At 30.3% G+C, this 17,628-nt stretch overlaps 2 protein-coding genes across 2 annotated transcripts; both read left to right on the forward strand.

Moving 5' to 3' along the window:
• Positions 1 to 5,438: 5,438 nt before the first annotated feature.
• Positions 5,439 to 9,146, forward strand: LOC145327579 (uncharacterized). Its single transcript, XM_080171118.1, has 8 exons — positions 5,439 to 5,491; positions 5,837 to 5,913; positions 6,160 to 6,266; positions 6,359 to 6,393; positions 7,005 to 7,110; positions 7,496 to 7,591; positions 8,248 to 8,334; positions 9,019 to 9,146. The coding sequence occupies exons 1-8, from the start codon at positions 5,462 to 5,464 to the stop codon at positions 9,144 to 9,146; spliced, it is 666 nt and encodes a 221-aa protein (XP_080027244.1). The 5' UTR covers positions 5,439 to 5,461.
• A 1,265-nt stretch (positions 9,147 to 10,411) lies between these two features.
• LOC145327580 (protein-lysine N-methyltransferase SMYD4-like) lies at positions 10,412 to 17,599 on the forward strand. Its single transcript, XM_080171119.1, has 13 exons — positions 10,412 to 10,469; positions 10,858 to 10,979; positions 11,362 to 11,440; positions 11,876 to 11,997; positions 12,627 to 12,717; positions 13,369 to 13,414; positions 13,631 to 13,713; positions 14,515 to 14,597; positions 15,315 to 15,356; positions 15,864 to 15,923; positions 16,463 to 16,517; positions 16,983 to 17,060; positions 17,594 to 17,599. The coding sequence occupies exons 2-13, from the start codon at positions 10,891 to 10,893 to the stop codon at positions 17,597 to 17,599; spliced, it is 834 nt and encodes a 277-aa protein (XP_080027245.1). The 5' UTR covers positions 10,412 to 10,469; positions 10,858 to 10,890.
• Positions 17,600 to 17,628: the final 29 nt, after the last annotated feature.

Genomic DNA, 17,628 nt, shown 5'->3' on the forward strand with positions numbered 1-17,628 from the left:
AGATAACTTGCAAAAATACCAAAAATCAAGTTTAGATTTTTTTAAAAAGGCATCTGAAAAAGTGATACTCGCAGCTGGCTAAAAAATGATACCTGTCATCCATCCCTTTTACCAATCCCCCTCCTTCTACTGAATGAACAAAATGACCAGAAACTGAGGTCCATATTAGCAAGCTTAATTGACGACAAATTATCCTTTGTCGATATATCCATGTGTATCCTATAACCATTTATAGGATGCTAAATAATTTTGATATGGTAAAGGTTAGGAAAAGTCTTTTCTCGTATTCATTCGAATCCGGTGGATAGGAACCGGTTCTCATCCATACGAAAAAACTATGTCCAGCATCGTATTATATCCAGTTTTCTACGAATATAGAAATGTACAATTATAAGATTAAAACTAGTTTTTTTAGCCCCGCGGTGCCGAAGGAAAGCCGTTTTTAATACGATGAAATAAATAACTATTAATTTAATTCCATGGGCCTTATTAACATGAATGGCTAAAGTTACAATTACTAATTTTATGTTGTATCACAAAAACATACAATATTTAAGGCACTGTTATAAAACAGGGACAATAGCATAGTTTTTGACAAAAAAAGTTTCATATTTGTATTGTAGCAATTTTTTTTTCTTCAGCTTACCTAGAGATCAAAAGAAATATTATGTAAAACTGGGTTTAATTTGTGTATAGGTATAACCAACAACTAATTAAATAAATCGGAAATGGTGTATGGGGGGCAGATAAAAATATCGTCATTACAAATTTACATTCTTGTATAATAACCTGTCCTATTTAAAATCATAGATTTTATCCGGTACTGTTCCACATCTAATGGAAGCTTTACTAACAAGGATGACAACATCCATAATAGCGAAGCTCTGAAATGGAAGGACAAACGAACATTAACACTTGTAGATTGTCAGAACTGAATTAGCAGAATATTAATGCATCAGTACAAACAATATTTTAAGAAAATTTGTTGCAAAACTGCATAAATAGATGATACTGTTTAAGGACATACTTACATTTGTGGAACTTACTTATAGAGATGCTTCGCTTATAACATTGTACCTTGTTGTAATAGGAATCAGTTTCAAAAAATCAGAAGAATCGGATAATTTTAACATACAAAAATTTGTTGTGAAAAAAGTTTAAAATGGACGTACGGACATTCTGGTATTGTTTATAGAGTTGCTACGCTTTCTTAATTGTACCTAACTACTATAGGAATTATCATGCAAAGTTTGGAATCGATAGGACAATTCTAACCTGTTTAGATTAACGAAAAGAGCTAACTCTCTGTGACGGATGGACGTATGGACGGACGGACCGACCCTAATTATAGAAAAGTTTCGCTTTTAAAAATCACTGCCTTATCCCTAATTCCTGTGCAAGCCAAGAACTGGTTAATTGACAGGACAGAGAGGTATCTTTCAACACCTGGTGCCAGTGGTCACATATTATAGGTGCACAGAAGCGTAGCGACGCTATTGTCTTATGTGTATGTACGTCCTAAAGAGATGGGCCTTTAATTAAGTTTGTTGTTCAACAATCTCCTATGGCCTAGCGTTTTTGGAATTTGCTTAACAAACAAAAAGCTAAATGACACCCAATACACATATAAAGCTTTTCGAAAAAACTAAATAGAGCCATTTTTGAGATATATTGTATTATATTTTTATATAAGAAGAAATACATGTATCTGGTTAATAATAGTTATTTATAGGATCGTATTATAGTCAGCTATTATAGTCAACCTAAAAGTTTAAGATTAGTCCAAGTTTTGTTAGCTCCAGGGGCTGAAGGCCCACGCTAAGAAAACTGATTTGTATTTGTGGAATAATGTCTGTAATACCAAACTATACATGAATTTTCATTAATGCTGAGAACTTGTTATAATCCAACGGATAATAATCAGTTTCGGAGCCACGCTGTAAATTGTTTTTACCATGAGCTTCCCAATCATTTGATAATTTTTATCGAAATCATAAGTAATTGACAAATGATGTGATCATGTGATAATTAAGAATATATTTAATCATTGCTTTAAAATATTGTTTCATCCTTGTTTAATCTTTTAACATAATAATTCTTTTAAAAGGTGCACACTTTGAATTAGGCACTTAAGTCACTTCTAGTAGAGGAATTATATTTTTTTTAAAGCACGAGATTTTGAAAAATATTATTTGTAAAATTTATTGAAACAAAATGTATTGTTTCTGTTTTTATTACAAGCGGCTACGCCCCAGCATCTAGGGTCTTAGTATTCGAAGGGATCGGCAGAAAATAGCCTCAACCCAAACCAAGCCTTAATCATTCCGGGGCATATGTGAAGCTTCCCTGAATTTAAGAACTATACGGTTCAGTAGTTCTCGAAGTCCAACAAACAAAAAAAATTACTACTTTATGTGATAGGATAGACATTAGGCATCCATGATAAAAGTTACTATTAAAATTTTTTTACATGTGCTAAAATGTCTATTTTATTTACTCTAATATTAAAAGAATTTAATTTTATTTAATCCATTTTGGGAGATTTTACAAATTTAGCAAATTCAATTTTTTTGTGACAAAAAAATAAGTTTTTAGAAAAACCATATTTAGGCTTTTTTATGAAGTTTTGGGGTGTGTCTTTAGTAACCTATTGGTTCAATATGCACCCTCCTCATGTATTTTTTTGTGAAAATCTACTCTATAAGTCAGGTGTCCGAGTATAGGGGGTAAACGGTGGAAACTTGTAACCAAAAGATGCATCTACATTTTATATTTACAGTAAAATAATCCTAAATGAATATAAAAGCTGCTATTCTACAAATTAGGATTTGCCTATTTTTTTGGTTCGCAGTTTATGTTAACCTTGTAATTTATAAAAAAAAAATAAAAACATCACTTTTACTTCTAGATGAATAAAGACAGTATTTTTCACTTGAATTTATAAGTGGAAAGGTTTCGTGAATTTTATATAAGGTTCTTATTATATGTTGAAAAAATGTTGTCTAAAGGGAGATAAGATAGAGTCAAAATGGTCACTTTCTGAAGGGTAATATTTTGGCAAATAAAAAGCTAATTGGGTCATTGTTGACAAATGTTCATTATATTTCGCTTGATGTATAACTGACCCTTATTGATAATAATGAACCTAAAGGAGTAAGGTCTTGAGGCATTGGTCTATAAATTATACTGGTTCCCAAAGTTTTATAAACACTCTCTCTCATTGGTCTATAAATTATACTGGTTCCCAAAGTTTTATAAACACTCTCTCTCATTGGTCTATAAATTATACTGGTTCCCAAAGTTTTATAAACATTCTGTCTCATTAGCTAACATAAAAACTTTTCAAAACATTTTTAATTATGTTGTACAATAATACAATGTCTGCCCGTCTGTCTGTCCGTCCCTTAAGATATCGGTAACCACTAAACCGATTAGATTCTACTCTTCAAAGAATATACCTACTGGTTTTAGGCTATTTTCTTGAGGGGTGGGACACCCCCAACCCCCCCAAAAAAATAAATTTATGCTACACCCTATCTACTACATTTTTTAATTACCTCTTTGGGCAAAGCCCCTAGAGGCTAGGGGCGAAGTCGCTAGTGTTGAACAATTCAGCAGTCTAAAATATTTTCCAACAACAGATTTAAAAATATCAAATCTATTTATCCGATCCTCCATTGTCTTATCTCTTGCGATCTTTGATGTTGATCTGTTCATATATTTATAAATTATAATAATTGGAATTGTATAGTAGCTACACTCTAACCTGTACATTAAATTTAATGAATCACTGTGTTTTAAAGACTTTAAAGGAAAGTATTAAGTTTGAATGACTAAATTTTTCTCAGTTCACCATTTACACGGTTTTCAACAAAGTTTGGCTTAAACTTTATCCTTATAAAAAAAGCTAAAGGATGTCTCTCTGTTGAACTAAATTGGGTCTCTTGAAGATTTTCAACTATTATTGGGGATGGTACCTTCATAATGAAGCAGCTTATAGTGCCTACATTTTACCATTGCTCTATATTAATGTCTATATTGGCCTATGATTGGTCATTTCACTCATTTGTATTGTATAACGTCTTTTTATTAGGCACTGTAAGCTGCTTCCTTCACAGTGAAATTATTTATAGTCAACATTCAGACATCTTAAGATAAAATAACTTTAATTTTTAATTTTTTTTAGTAAACCTTGTTTGATTACCTTGTTGAAATGTGTCTGTTTATGGGGAAACCTTTTGCTTTTATGAATAGTAAAGATATCAGTGAGAATACAAAACTACAAATTTTATTGTAAAGAAGCTGTAACATCAATTTAGCTTATTGTTTTTTTTTTCAGGGAAGATTACTTATTTGAAAAAATTCAGTTTAAATAGCCTGAAATCGTCCCAGAATCTGTTTGAAGCTACCCTTTAAAGGATGACTAAAGCATTACAGAAGTTATTGAAATCTTAAGCTTCAGACAAAAAAAAAACACAAGTACTTTATATTTAGAATGGTATGATTTTATACTTTTTTTTTTGCTAGGGAGGGGGTATTTAAGGCATTTTTTCTCGCAATTTCATTTAAACATAAAATTTGAGTTAAATGCTGGTCTAAGTTACACTCTTTTTATGATTTCTATCTTTAAAATCTACCCCACTCACACTCTACTTATTTATAATACGTCTTTATCCCTTTCTTTTTCAGAGGTTTCCTTTCCCACTTCTCCTCTCATCCTTCCATTTTGGACGTATTTTATGACGTCACACATGCCACTTTCCGTATCTCCATTAAAGTTTCTTGGAGTTGAAAGATTTATCCCCGCCCATTACCCGACCACATTAACCAAGCAAATATTTAAAAGAATAGATATTGACATAAATGTCTAAAAATCTTATAAAATTTACATAGGATAAAGCTTCCCTGAAAAGAAAAATCAGTTAGTGCTTATCGAAACGCATTCTACTTTTTTATACGATGATTCCTTTAAAAGGAAAGTCGTATTTGCTTATAATTTTGCTGATCTAGGCTAATTTAATTTTAAAATTTATAGTGCTTTCTACTTTTCAGTTTTTACTTTTGAGTTTTATTAAGTTTTAGGGAATTTCATTGCAATAAAGTTTTTCTACAATTAACGCGAGTGAGTAACTAATATTCATTTGGAATATTTTGATTACAAATGTTGACAATAATGAACGATGTTATGGCAAGTAGATGAAAAGAGTAATAAGCATGAAGAAGAGCAAGTTCTATTTATAAGCTTTCAGCATTGATGTTAAGGTATTTATTGGTCTATTTGATTGGTTTCTGTTATGACTTCGCCCACCACTTCACCATTATTCCTCTACACGATACTGTTTAAAAAGAATATTCTGTTTCTTTAAGCTATTACTCTGTCCGAAATGTTATTAGCATTTTTGGCTGTTTATTGACAATTCTAAAAAAAACTTATTTTCAGATATAATTAAAAGAGTTCAAAATGACAACACAAACGAATATTTCCTTCCAGGTAATACTGTTTCATTTTATTTTTACAATTTAACAGCAGGTTTAATCTAATAGTCTTTATCAATATTATGTTGGTTAAAAAGAATGGATATAGAATATATGTGGATATTATAACAGGGGAAAAATCATCGTTAGTTTGGGTTCCTAACATAGACATCACTTATTGGTCAGTTCGTGCATCCCGTAGGAGGAGAGGGGATGGGGTAAAGGGGATGGTTGAGGGAGATCGTTTTGTTAGCCAGCTACTGTAACGCAGAGCTAGTCGTTAACGAGATTAGACAGATACACATCATGCTGCTTTCCCCTTAATAATGCTGCTGCTTTTAAGATAATGTTATAAATTAAGGAGTTACAAGAAGATAATCAAGACTCCATAATTGAGGACATGTTTAACAACAGCCTGGATTTTATTCAGAGCATTAGGTGATTTATATATTTTTAATAGCAATGTTTTTTATATATGTAATTGACGTCCACCTAAAATGGATGGCTCTTTTAATTAATTTTGTACAATATTGTAAGCGAAGCATTTCCATAATTAAATTATTTTTACAATATCCTTTAATCTCGCAATTTTTCAACAAATGTACTTATTTTACTAAAGATCATTTTGTCCCTTTTACTTAAAACAATAATACAATCCCCCTTATCAACTTATCTTAAATTTAGATTATCTTCTCAAAAGGTGTATTCTGATATCAACAAAGCGTTTGATAATTGCAATGATAAACAATTGATTTCAAATCTTTGGACTATTTTAACTGAAGACTTTTTAGGTAAAGTTTAAAGTTTGATAAATTAAATCTAAAATATATCTTTTTAATTCTTATTTTAACCATTTTTTATCGTTATTTTTATTTATATTCAGATGTCAATAAGATCTTTGATCAAAAAGCAGAAAAGGTAAAAATATATGAAATATAGGGTGTTTAGTAAGCTATATAACTTTGACATCTGTGATTGGTGGGTTGAAAACAATTTGCGCTCTGATTGGAGAAGCTTGAGTTTCGTACATCATTCAACCAATTAGAGCTCAGGTAGTTTCCAATCCATCTATCCTATTGGTCAAAATTAATTAACTTAAATTGTATTTGCGCTTTTAATTAAAGAATTATATAAAAAAAAATCCTTAAAATTTTATGCAGTTTTCAAATCTATTATATACATTAAAATTCTTTCCAATTATATAGCTTAGTGTTCAGTTATAAAATATGAATTAGATTAGCTTTATTTCAAGAAATATTAATTATATTTCTCGTATTCATTCGAATCCGGTGGATAGGAACCGGTTCTCATCCATACGAAAAAACTATGTCTAGCATCGTATTATATCCAGTTTTCTACGAATATAGAAATGTACAATCATAAGATTAAAACCAGTTTTTTTAGCCCGTGCCTTCGGCATCTCGGGGCTAAAAAAACTAGTTTTAATTTTATAATTGTACATTCTATATCCGCGGAAAGCCGTTTATAATACGATGCGAGAAATAACTTTTATTTATTCCATTGTTTAGATAAAAATAAAATATAAAAATGTAAATGAAGTGAGCATAGATCAACTAAACATGGATATACTAATGGCGGATTTACAGAGTCAGAAACTTATCTATCAAATGAGAGGTAGGAATAGTAGAATCTTAACTTTTGTCTCAGTTTTTTTCTGTTCTAACAATCCAAATTATAAAGAGGTATGTTTGTTTGTCTGTAAATATTATAATTATCTGTTTCTACCAGGGCTCGGCAGTCGCACGTTAGCTGCTTGTAATCCTCAGGGAAATCGCCTTTTACACTTTTAAAAAACCGCTGGAAGACTAAACCTGACCTAAATATGGCAGTTCCTTTTTTCAAAACATTGTTCAAAGCATCAAAATGTAACTTTTTATGCTTCACTCTCGTATAACAAATTTTCCCTTAAGCTAGAGGCGAAACCGCAAAATTTATAAATCTTTAAAATCAACAACACCTTTTTCCCTCCAAAACTAAAATATTGTTTATTTTTAAATAGGTGAAAAATTTCAGCAAGCAAAACAGTGGAAAAATGCTGTTAAAGATTTCAGAAACTATCTTAGTTTAGATTCTGATTTTGAAGAAAAATATAAAGGTAGTATAATATCTATAATACAAAGTAGAACGATGTCTGTCTGTCCGTCTGTCCGTCTGTCTGTCTGTCTGTCCCTTAAGATCTCGGTAACCACTGAACCGATCGGATTCTACTCTTCAGGGTATATACCTATTGGTCCTGTGGTGGTTTTAAGCTATTTTCTTGGGTGGTGGGACACCCCCAACCCCCCAAAAACAAAAAAATCCCCCCCCCATTTTTTTTTTGCTTAAGATTTCCTTGGTCCTTTAACAAATTTCGCCTTAATTTTTTTTATCACCTCTTGAGGCAAAGCCCCTAGAGGCTAGGGGCGAAGCCGCTAGTATATAGATAAAATAGTTATTAGGATACTTTACATATAGAGACAATTGTGTAGTAGTATGATTTGAAATTTCTTTATTGAATTTTTTCTTGTATGTATTTCTTTCTTCTTATATGTGTATGTCTTTTACACAATTTTACCAAAAATTGGAAAACGTTCAAAAGATATTAAAAGAAATATTTCCTTCACTTTAATCATCATCATTTTCCTTTTCTAAGATGAATTATTCAAGGTTAATTGTTAGGTGATATTTGATAATCGCTGTGCTTCTATTAAAAATTATTGTTCTTGTTACAATTTTAGGAATATTAGATAATTTTAAGCAAATCTCTTTTAGTTGAGCATCGAATGGCGCAATGTTTGGTGAAGCTGGGTAACTATACAGAGGCCAGGAAAGCTTTAAAATCATCTATTCACAATTTAGGTATATAAAATATTAAAATATTCATTCGAATCCGGTAGATAGGAACCGGTTCTTATCCTTACGAAAAAACTATGTCTAGCATAGAATTATATCCAGCTTTCTACGAATATAAAAATGTACAATTATAAAATCAAAACCAGTTTTTTAGCCGGTGACTTCGGAACCTCGGGGCTAAAAAACTGGTTTTAATCTCATAATTGTACATTTTATATTCGCGGAAAGCCGTTTATAATACGATGCGAGAAATAACTTTTACTTCGTCTACAAAAACATTTGGCCTGTAAGACTTCCGCCATTAGAAAATAAAACATTTTTTGTCATGTTGCCTAAAAAGTGCTAAATATTATCAAAGTTAAACAAAAAATATTGAACTTTCTCAAAGTAAACCCTATACCCCCATTGTTTAAAAAAATAAATAATGGGGGGTGGAGGGAAAGAGCCCCTACTGAATTTGAAATATATGACTAATGCTCATAAGTCATTAGATAATACACTTTTACAGAAAAGGAGGGAAGATTGGGTTGTTTTAAATAAAAAAAACAATTCTTTGACTTAAAAACATTGGGTACTTTTATTAAATCTTAATTAGTTGTTTTCAAAGTAGTATTGTCCAAACTTTCTAACCAATATTTTTTATTTATAGGATGGTTAATTTTGTTTATCGTAAAAATTAAAATTTTTCAGAGAAAAGTAATCTAATGAAAGAAAAGAAAGAAGCACATAAGAAAGCAATAAACGATACTCTTCATAAACTCAATGATAAAGAGGATCTTGAAACTAAAATAGACAACAAGGTTGGTATCTATTCTTAGTTAACACTTTTTGGTGCAATTATTTATTGATTTGAATGATATTTTAATTGAGATAGAATAAACATGAATATAACGACAGGGTTGTCAATTTAAGTTGCTAACATGGAACACATCTATCGGTCAGCTTGTTCATACAATAGGAGGGTTAGGGAAGGGATAAAGAGGATGAATGAGGGGTATCATTAGTTTGGTCCGCTGCGAGTTTCACTATATTAGAAATATCCAAGTAATGATATATCCATTTGAATAAATATCAAATGAAATTCAAAGGAAAGTTAAAAAATAGAATAAATTAGAATAGAATAGTGTATTTACTTACTGTTAATAAAACCTGACAAAAAAATATGTTTAGGATACAAACCTTATATTAACTGAAAGCAGCACTTTAAGGTGAATATAATTACATATATAATTGAATTTTAAAAGTTATATGTTTTTGAGGTTATTTTGTTTTGCCGATAAGATCTGTCTAACCTTTAAACTGAATTTAGTAAAGTTTCACAATAATCTATTGGCTATTTGACAAATCTCTGAATTGGTAAATTGACGCAAGAAGCGCGCATTTTTTTAAAAACCTCTTTAAATTTAAGGGGTTTTTAACTTTTTTAATCAGGGGGATTATATGGGGTGGACTTCTAGGAGGGTGTATCCAGCCCCTTAAATATAATTTCTTAATTTAGGAGTGTTAGAAAAGGAATCAAAGTAGAAGAAACAGTTTTGAAAGGAAGACACGCGCTAGCTCAAGAGACCATAAAGCCAGGTTAGCAACATATTTTTTTTCATATTAAAGTCATACAAGACGCTAATAATGATAGAGTATTAAACTCAAATGGCAATCTAGATATATTGTGCTTATTACTGAAAATTATACCTGTAGAAATGGAAAAAAGATCCCCTATGTTAGAAATTGGAGAAACTAAAACTAAGAACGTCCACATAAAGATTTTTCATTTAATTCTCCGCTTAAAAAATTTATTAGACAGTAAAAACATTTAAACAGGGCCCAATTATTAAGTTCAGTTTGGCTTGGAATTAAAATCTTATTTGCATTTGTGTAAGGACCAATTCAAGCAACTTTTCAAAAAGCAACAATAGAATTTTTTTTATCTAAATACTTGTCTAATTGTGTTAAGTTTCATCCTCAATATATACCACAAAAATGGATGTAGAATATATGTGATATTGTGACAGGGAAATTATTTAACAAATAAACGCCTATGCAATTTTGCAATGTATATTGTATAATGTATTTCCCTTTTAGGTGAAATATTAGCTGTAGCTGAACCAGCAGTGTTCCTATTGAATCCAGATGATAAAACAAAGGTAAACTACCTAACTTGTAGCGCTTTGCCTGAAAGGTGATGAGTTTGAATCTCGTCTTGCAATAATCAAAGATGTTAGAATTTATTGTAAGAAATGGGGCATGTATTGACAACTCATTACCATGTAAAATGTCATGCAATTAAAGAGTTTGTTATCATATTCAAAACTACTGGCTTCTCATCTTACAAGATGATATTAAGTAGTCTATGCTTATTTATGGCAATGGTCTTGGTTTCAAAGCTTAAAATGACGTCATACTGGCCTACCATTCGTCAATCAAATTGTATACTGGCCTGCCATTAGTAATTTAGTCTGTGTATTGGCCTCTCATTTGTATTGTAGGACGTCATTTTTTACATTTTTAAAGAGCTTCAGTATTTTTTACCAGGTTTACAAATATTGTTTGACCTGTCTGAAAGAAATGCAGCAAACAGTGCCCTGTCTTGAATGTGTACATGTAGCATTCTGTTCAAGAGATTGTAGGGATCAAGCGTTGCTGTCTTTTCATAGGTAGATGCATTTTTAAAAGTTATATTGATTGATCAGAGATCTTATATATGCAACAATGGACAATAAATTAAGTACATTTCAAATTATGATAAACAATTGCCCCTTCTGCTTAAACATTACTAGTTTTTATGAACAATTTAAGAAGAATTCATCAAAGTTTTAAAATTAACGAATAATAGAACGTATTTATAAAACTATTGCTGCTAGTATAATTTACAGACTAATGTTTCCCCCTCCCCTCTTTTTTGATTGACAGAACATTTATTAATATAATAAACAAAAATTAGGAGAAACAAGGTTATTTTCATCTATAAGTAAAGCAGCTATACCAAGATATGGATAAACTAAAATTGAAAACGAAATCTGATATATAAACTTCTAGGTATGAGTGTGAGCTGGATTTATACAGAGAAAGACAGTTGGGAACTGAGAATGCTTTCAATATTTTTATGGCTTTAAAGGTTTGTCTTTTACTTATTTTGGGTATTAAAGAATATATGCAACTCTGCCCTCTGGGGTCTCGATTTTGTGTTGAGTCTTTGAAATCAGCTAATACCGGCGGAAATATAAACACAGCCAAGTCCCTACAGAAAGCAGTTTGCTTTTAAACGAAAAGGGTTTGCACCACTTGGACCAGATAGTTGTCTGGATTATACATCTATACTTATACATTTATGTTTTGGGTATTTTGAAAGCGCAACTTCTCTGTAACCAGGATATGAAGGTTATTTCATCCAATAATTAAAACATATTGAAATATACGCGTTATCCTTCATTGATCCCTTATTTTGCAGATTTGTTTATGTTGTTTATTCACCTACTTTACTAAATAACACTTTAATATAATATTTAAGGTTGTCAATGGTGTACTTTTGAATTTTTAAAAATATTTTTAGTGTTTAATACAACGACCCAAAACCTTCTACTTGGACAACATAGATGAAACTACTTTAAATTTTGATGGTGAAGATTTGGATTTCCAAAGATGTTGGGACATGGTTACTCATAGAAATACAAGGTATTTTTTTTCCATATATGTGTAATGTTAGGGGCGTGACCGATGATACGGTGGACGATAATTGCTAACGGCTAGTTTTGTAGAGAAGCTTCGTTTTAAACCAATAACATCGTAGTAGATTATTTCAGGCAAGCATAAACAATACTGAATTAAATAAATACACAAATCAAGAGTTAGGTTAGATCAAAAGGGGTTACCGAATGTTCCTTTTCTTTTGTATATTTGGGGAAAGAATACGCATTAACGCTAATCATAGATTTCAAAGATAAAACCAAAACTAAGTTACATCAAAATATTATACAAGCAAAATCATATCCAGGGGAGCGCAGCTGTTACATAAGTCAGTCTGTCCCGCTACAGATGTTGATAAAGTGTCCAGTAACTTTTCTATAAATATTTAGTTTAGCACTACCCACTTTATTTGATTTGTTGTAGGTACATTTAACCTTTTAAAAAAGCTTTTAATCTAGAAACTTAATTATGATTCTCTCAAGTATATATTTTTTTAGGGAAGAGGAGTCTTTCTAAAAACACATTTTAATCAAAAATATTGAATCTTTTTAAAATTAAATTTTTCAATTTTTTACCATCTTCCTACTTATATTGACGGCTGTTTCTTTTTTATTTAGGAGTGAAGCTAGTCTTTCAAGAGTATTGGTTATCACAATTTTACTTATGAAATGTCTTTTTAGAACTTCATACCTTGATGATGATAAAAAGGTACGTATATTGGTTTAATTTTTCAGTGAAAAGCTGCTCTTCAATGGTGGTCTTTATGTTCGTTTGTTCAATCTATATGTGTGTTTCTTTCTTACTTATCTGCGTCATGCTGCTTCAGAAAATTCAGCTATTACCTTATTTGTATTTATTACCTTTCTTCAAAACTGAAGCTACATTACAATTTTTCATTTTAGTTTGTCAGTATTTTGATATTAAAATTATCAATATTAGATGTCCATATTTTATTGTCCAATCTTTAATGTAAACCAATTCATTATTTATTTCTCACCCTAAGCTTTAATCTTTAACTACACCTCTATAATTTCCAATATAATTGTTGGTTAACAAGATCGAAAAGTTAACTAGGAGGAAGATTAAAATATTGACCAGTTTTAAGTAAATACTTCCTATTTTGTTTACGTATAATTTTGTCAAAACTTATATATTCATATTTTGTTTATACATTTCTGGCACTCTACACGAGTTAATGTTCGTTTGTCATACCATTTCAGAGCTTCGCTTTTATGGGTGTTGTCATCCTTGTTTCTTTAAAATTAAGCTCGATCTGCACCCCTAAAACATTAAGAGAAATGTTAAAATATTGTCAATTTTTTAGACCACTCCTAATCGATAATTTTTATTCTATTTAAGATTAAAACAGACTTTGAAAAGCTTTCAGAGGAACATCTATTTTTTGGTAAAGCTTTTTTAAATTTAGTTATTTAATTCAAACTTTTAGCATTTGTGCTAAAATTATATATCAAATTTTGTTAATACCTTAGAATGATAAAATAATTGCTTTAAAATTTTAACTTTTATTATTTAAAAACATAACCTTGATGTTTTTTTTTAAATTTTATATCTAAATGTTCATCAAAATAAAAAAAAAGCTATACAACTTATATATTTTCAGGTAGAATCTTAATGCGAATGTTTTTAATCCAAGATATGAATAGTCATCCAGTTTTTGCCATAGACAATGCAAAACATTCACAGGTTATTTAATGCTATACATATTTATTCCCTAGACAAAATACCACTTTAATCAATTAAATAATTCCTTTTTTCTTTGTATTGTGAATAGTTATATCTTTTTTAAAAAGCATAGATAGATAGATATTTATTAATTCCACTAATTATATACAACAAATTATATATAGGTACATTACATTAAGCATATACATTTACAATAATTAAATATTAAATATAACTAGGAAGAATCATGGCACTACATTTGTATATTAAATACTATTGTAGATTTACCCATGACTTATTTTTAAATTTTTATGTTGCGGATTATGAGCATCTCTTTAGTTTAACTAGGGGCACAGCTTAAGGTGGTGTTGGGGAATAATTTGGGGAGGGAGGTCGACCACAACTCCCCATTTTTATTTTAGTTTTGGAAAGACTAAATTTTATGGAAGGGAGGGTAGTTTTCTAAGGAAAATTTTCAGGGTTCGGAAGCCGCGCGTAAGCCGCGTGTAAGCCTCAGTGAAATCTTCATTTTATCCCTATAAAATTCAGCTCGATGTATAAAATTGCTCTTCAGCAGACAATCCTTCTTTCTGAAATTTCTTTTTCTGCTCACAAGCAGGTTTAAAACTGAGGCTTATGGAAAATTTTTCTTGAAAGCGTGTTGTTATCCTCCCCTAAAATAGTTATAAACCTTCCCAGGACTTATGTTAAGGAGAACTATATCGGTTCAGCGGTTAGCAAGATTCTTTGGTACAGACTGACACACACAAACTTTATTATAAGGATTAATTTTGTAAAAGTAATCCTACTTTTTATAAATAGGTTGGACTAGAGACGTTAGGAAGTGGAGTTTATCCAGCTATTGGCAGACATTTCAATCATTCTTGTGATCCTAATACAATAAGGTATAATATATCTATATATATTGCTTAATTGAGTGATATGTTGATAGATAGATAGATAGAAAGATCATTTAAATATTTATTGACTAGAGTTGGCTCAATATAACTATATCGCTATTGGCTAGTTTTCTGTAAGTACATATCTATTTATGTATTTCTCAATAAATCAATTTTTCTCCCTCGCCATAACTATCTAAAAGAAAGAAGTAAATATTTATTAATTTAAATGATTTTAAAAATATTTTTTCAATTATATTTTGTTATTACCATCACCAAAGGGTTAATATGATTAAAATTTTTGTTTTAATATTTTAACACAAAGGAAGTGTCGCTACAATCGAATTCTTTTAAAATACAGTTTTCTTAGATTTACTCTATTATGAACGTATATTTTTTATTTATGAAAAAAGGATTAAATGCTTCAATGTAATTCAAATATCTACATGAAGTGAAAAACTTAATTCATTCCATAAACAAATAGAATAAAGGTCTTATCGCTTTGGTCAATGAGAGTTTAATGAGGATTATTGGAGCACTATGAGTTTTAAACACTTTACTATTGGAAGACTCGAGCTCATTTATAGACGTTTATTTCCTATATAGATATGTCATGGATCTTGATGCAATAAAGCAGGCCGTTTTGTAAATGTTAAAAATTGGAAGATTTCATTAAATAAAAGTAATCGCAAATATACTTAGTAAATAATACATTATTTTAAGAGTAAATGTTGGATCGACAATGTATCTTACTTCTTCAAGAAGGTAATTACTTTGTTACTGGTCTAGTCAAGAAGGAGAAGGCAATGAAATTATATGTATTCTTCCCCGAAATATTTATGATCCAGCGAAATTTAAATTTTAAAGATTATTTAAATTGTCCATTTTAAAGCTGCTTCACAATTCTTGCATTTAAAAATTATGCAAGTGGTGAAGAATAGTTATCTATCTTATAGTATTAAAGACATCTTTCCACGGATATTAAAATGAGAAATTATAAGATTGGTATTAGTTTTATGGTTTTTATTTTAATATTCGCAAAAAATTGATTACATTACGTTGCTATACATGATTTTTCAGTTTTACTAGTTTAAAAACCAACGGATATTAATCGGTTTCGAAGACATACTGAAAAATCTATTACACCTCCAAAATTATTGCAGTCTAAACAATTTCAGCTAAAACTAATATTTCAAAAAAAGGAAAATTTGTTATTTTTTTCTTCTGGAAAAGTAGAAGGCAATATTACTTATCCTTTTTTTATAATTTAAGAATAAATATTGGAGAAGAAGTGACTGATATATACAGCATGCATTACAGTGAAATAAACAGGTAAAAAGATATTATTGTACAGCAGCTTTGCCCAATGAAAGAGAACCTTTGTTAGAAAGCGATGAATTGATTCTATTAAAATTATTATACATATTTTATTCCAGTGTAGTGACTTGTAGAATATATTTAACCAAAAAGCATCATGAAACTTTTAAAAAGACCCCTTGAATAGACCATTTGGCTTAGACCTTTAGGAGTTTATTTTTTCAGTGAAAGAGAAATCATTTTTTTGAGGTGGGGATGGGAAGATTTTTTTCCATTTAAAATAACAAATAAATCTTCTCAGGACTGCTACATTGATAACCAAAAAATTTAGCTTCTTTACTGTTTGTCTAAAGATACATGATAATAAAGTTCTTATTTGTTGGCTTAAAAACTTTGGGGACTTTGGGTTAATTAGGTTTAGTGCCTAATCGTTTCAACCACTAATTGTGATCTATAGAAGGTATAATTTTGTGTATCATCATTGGGGATTCATATCAATTCATTGGCCATTGCCTTATACCTCTAGATCCCTGTATAAAAATTCTATTTTTCAGAGATACAAGACAAGAATGGTTAAAAGAAAAGTTTAGCTTCATCTGTGACTGTCAGGTATTATGGGATAGTATAATACTTAGCGCATCCATTTGACGTCGCGGAGGTGATGACTTCGAATCTCGGCTCATCACAAGCGCCATAACTAAAGACGTTAAAAACCATTCCTATTGCTGCTACTTCAGATGTACGACAGAATAGGAAAATCTCTTGGCCCGTATCAGGCGCAACTCATTACCACGCACAATTAGGACTTCCAGACAAAGGTCGTACAATCAAAGAGTTGGTTGTCTGTTGGGGATACTTAACTTAATACCTGGAAAGTTTTGAGGAGAGATTTTGCTCCCCCATTAATTATCCACGGATGTTGAACCTGACGTTTAAGTGTCATGGATAGCAGCACGTATGAGGTGAAAGATATATTTAGATTATTAAAATTATCTAAAAAATACTTTCTTCTTGATTGTGTTAAAGGATTTTTAAAGGATTTCAACATTTTGTGAAACAAGCTTTTATGTTAAGGCATGTAGAAGTCCAAATTGGCTGACATTACAAAATCTACCAAAACAAATACCAGAAGATTCAAAAACTAAACTGAAGGTAAAAAATAATTATTTTTGGAAATTTTAAATATAATTTTTTATGCTTTAGTGTACAATATTCTTAAATGCTTAAAATAATATGTTTAAATGTCAATAAAAGAGTAGATGCATTTTTATTATGAAATTGGATAAGGCAAAATAGATTTCTTCAGGTTCCATATCAACCTTAACATGACAATTCTTCAAGTATCGCTTTGAATCGATTGATATCCGCTGGATTAGCGGCGTTCTCAGCCCTACTGAAAAATCATGTACAGCATAGTATTACAGACAATTTCCCACGAATAATAAAAACAAACTCATTAAATTAATACCAGTTTTGTTAGCCATGAGAAATCTTATAATTTTTCATTTTTGATACCCGCGGAAAGCTGTCTATAATTCGATGCGATCAAAAATTATTGATTCCCATATTTCCAACCATAATTTTAATGATATTAATTGCATTTTTAAGATTATAGAATCTGGCATTGCACAAGCTCTAAGGGAAGAGTTTATTTTAATATACAAACTATGTATCTTTTTCGCTAGACTTAAGATTATAAGCGTTTCAATTTTCTCTTTTT

This window comes from Acartia tonsa, chromosome 9 (genome assembly GCF_053477335.1).
Source record: "Acartia tonsa isolate MP-2025a chromosome 9, ASM5347733v1, whole genome shotgun sequence".
Lineage (NCBI taxonomy): Eukaryota > Metazoa > Arthropoda > Copepoda > Calanoida > Acartiidae > Acartia > Acartia tonsa.

Coding starts and splice junctions, on each gene's coding strand:
- LOC145327579 (XM_080171118.1), top strand. CDS start 5,462: ATGACAACACAAACGAATATTTCCTTCCAG. Junction 6,267..6,358: donor TTTAACTGAAGACTTTTTAG/GTAAAGTTTAAA, acceptor ATTTATATTCAG/ATGTCAATAAGATCTTTGAT. Junction 6,394..7,004: donor TTGATCAAAAAGCAGAAAAG/GTAAAAATATAT, acceptor TCCATTGTTTAG/ATAAAAATAAAATATAAAAA.
- LOC145327580 (XM_080171119.1), top strand. CDS start 10,891: ATGCAGCAAACAGTGCCCTGTCTTGAATGTGTACATGTAGCATTCTGT. Junction 13,415..13,630: donor AGAGGAACATCTATTTTTTG/GTAAAGCTTTTT, acceptor ATATATTTTCAG/GTAGAATCTTAATGCGAATG. Junction 15,924..16,462: donor CATTACAGTGAAATAAACAG/GTAAAAAGATAT, acceptor TCTATTTTTCAG/AGATACAAGACAAGAATGGT.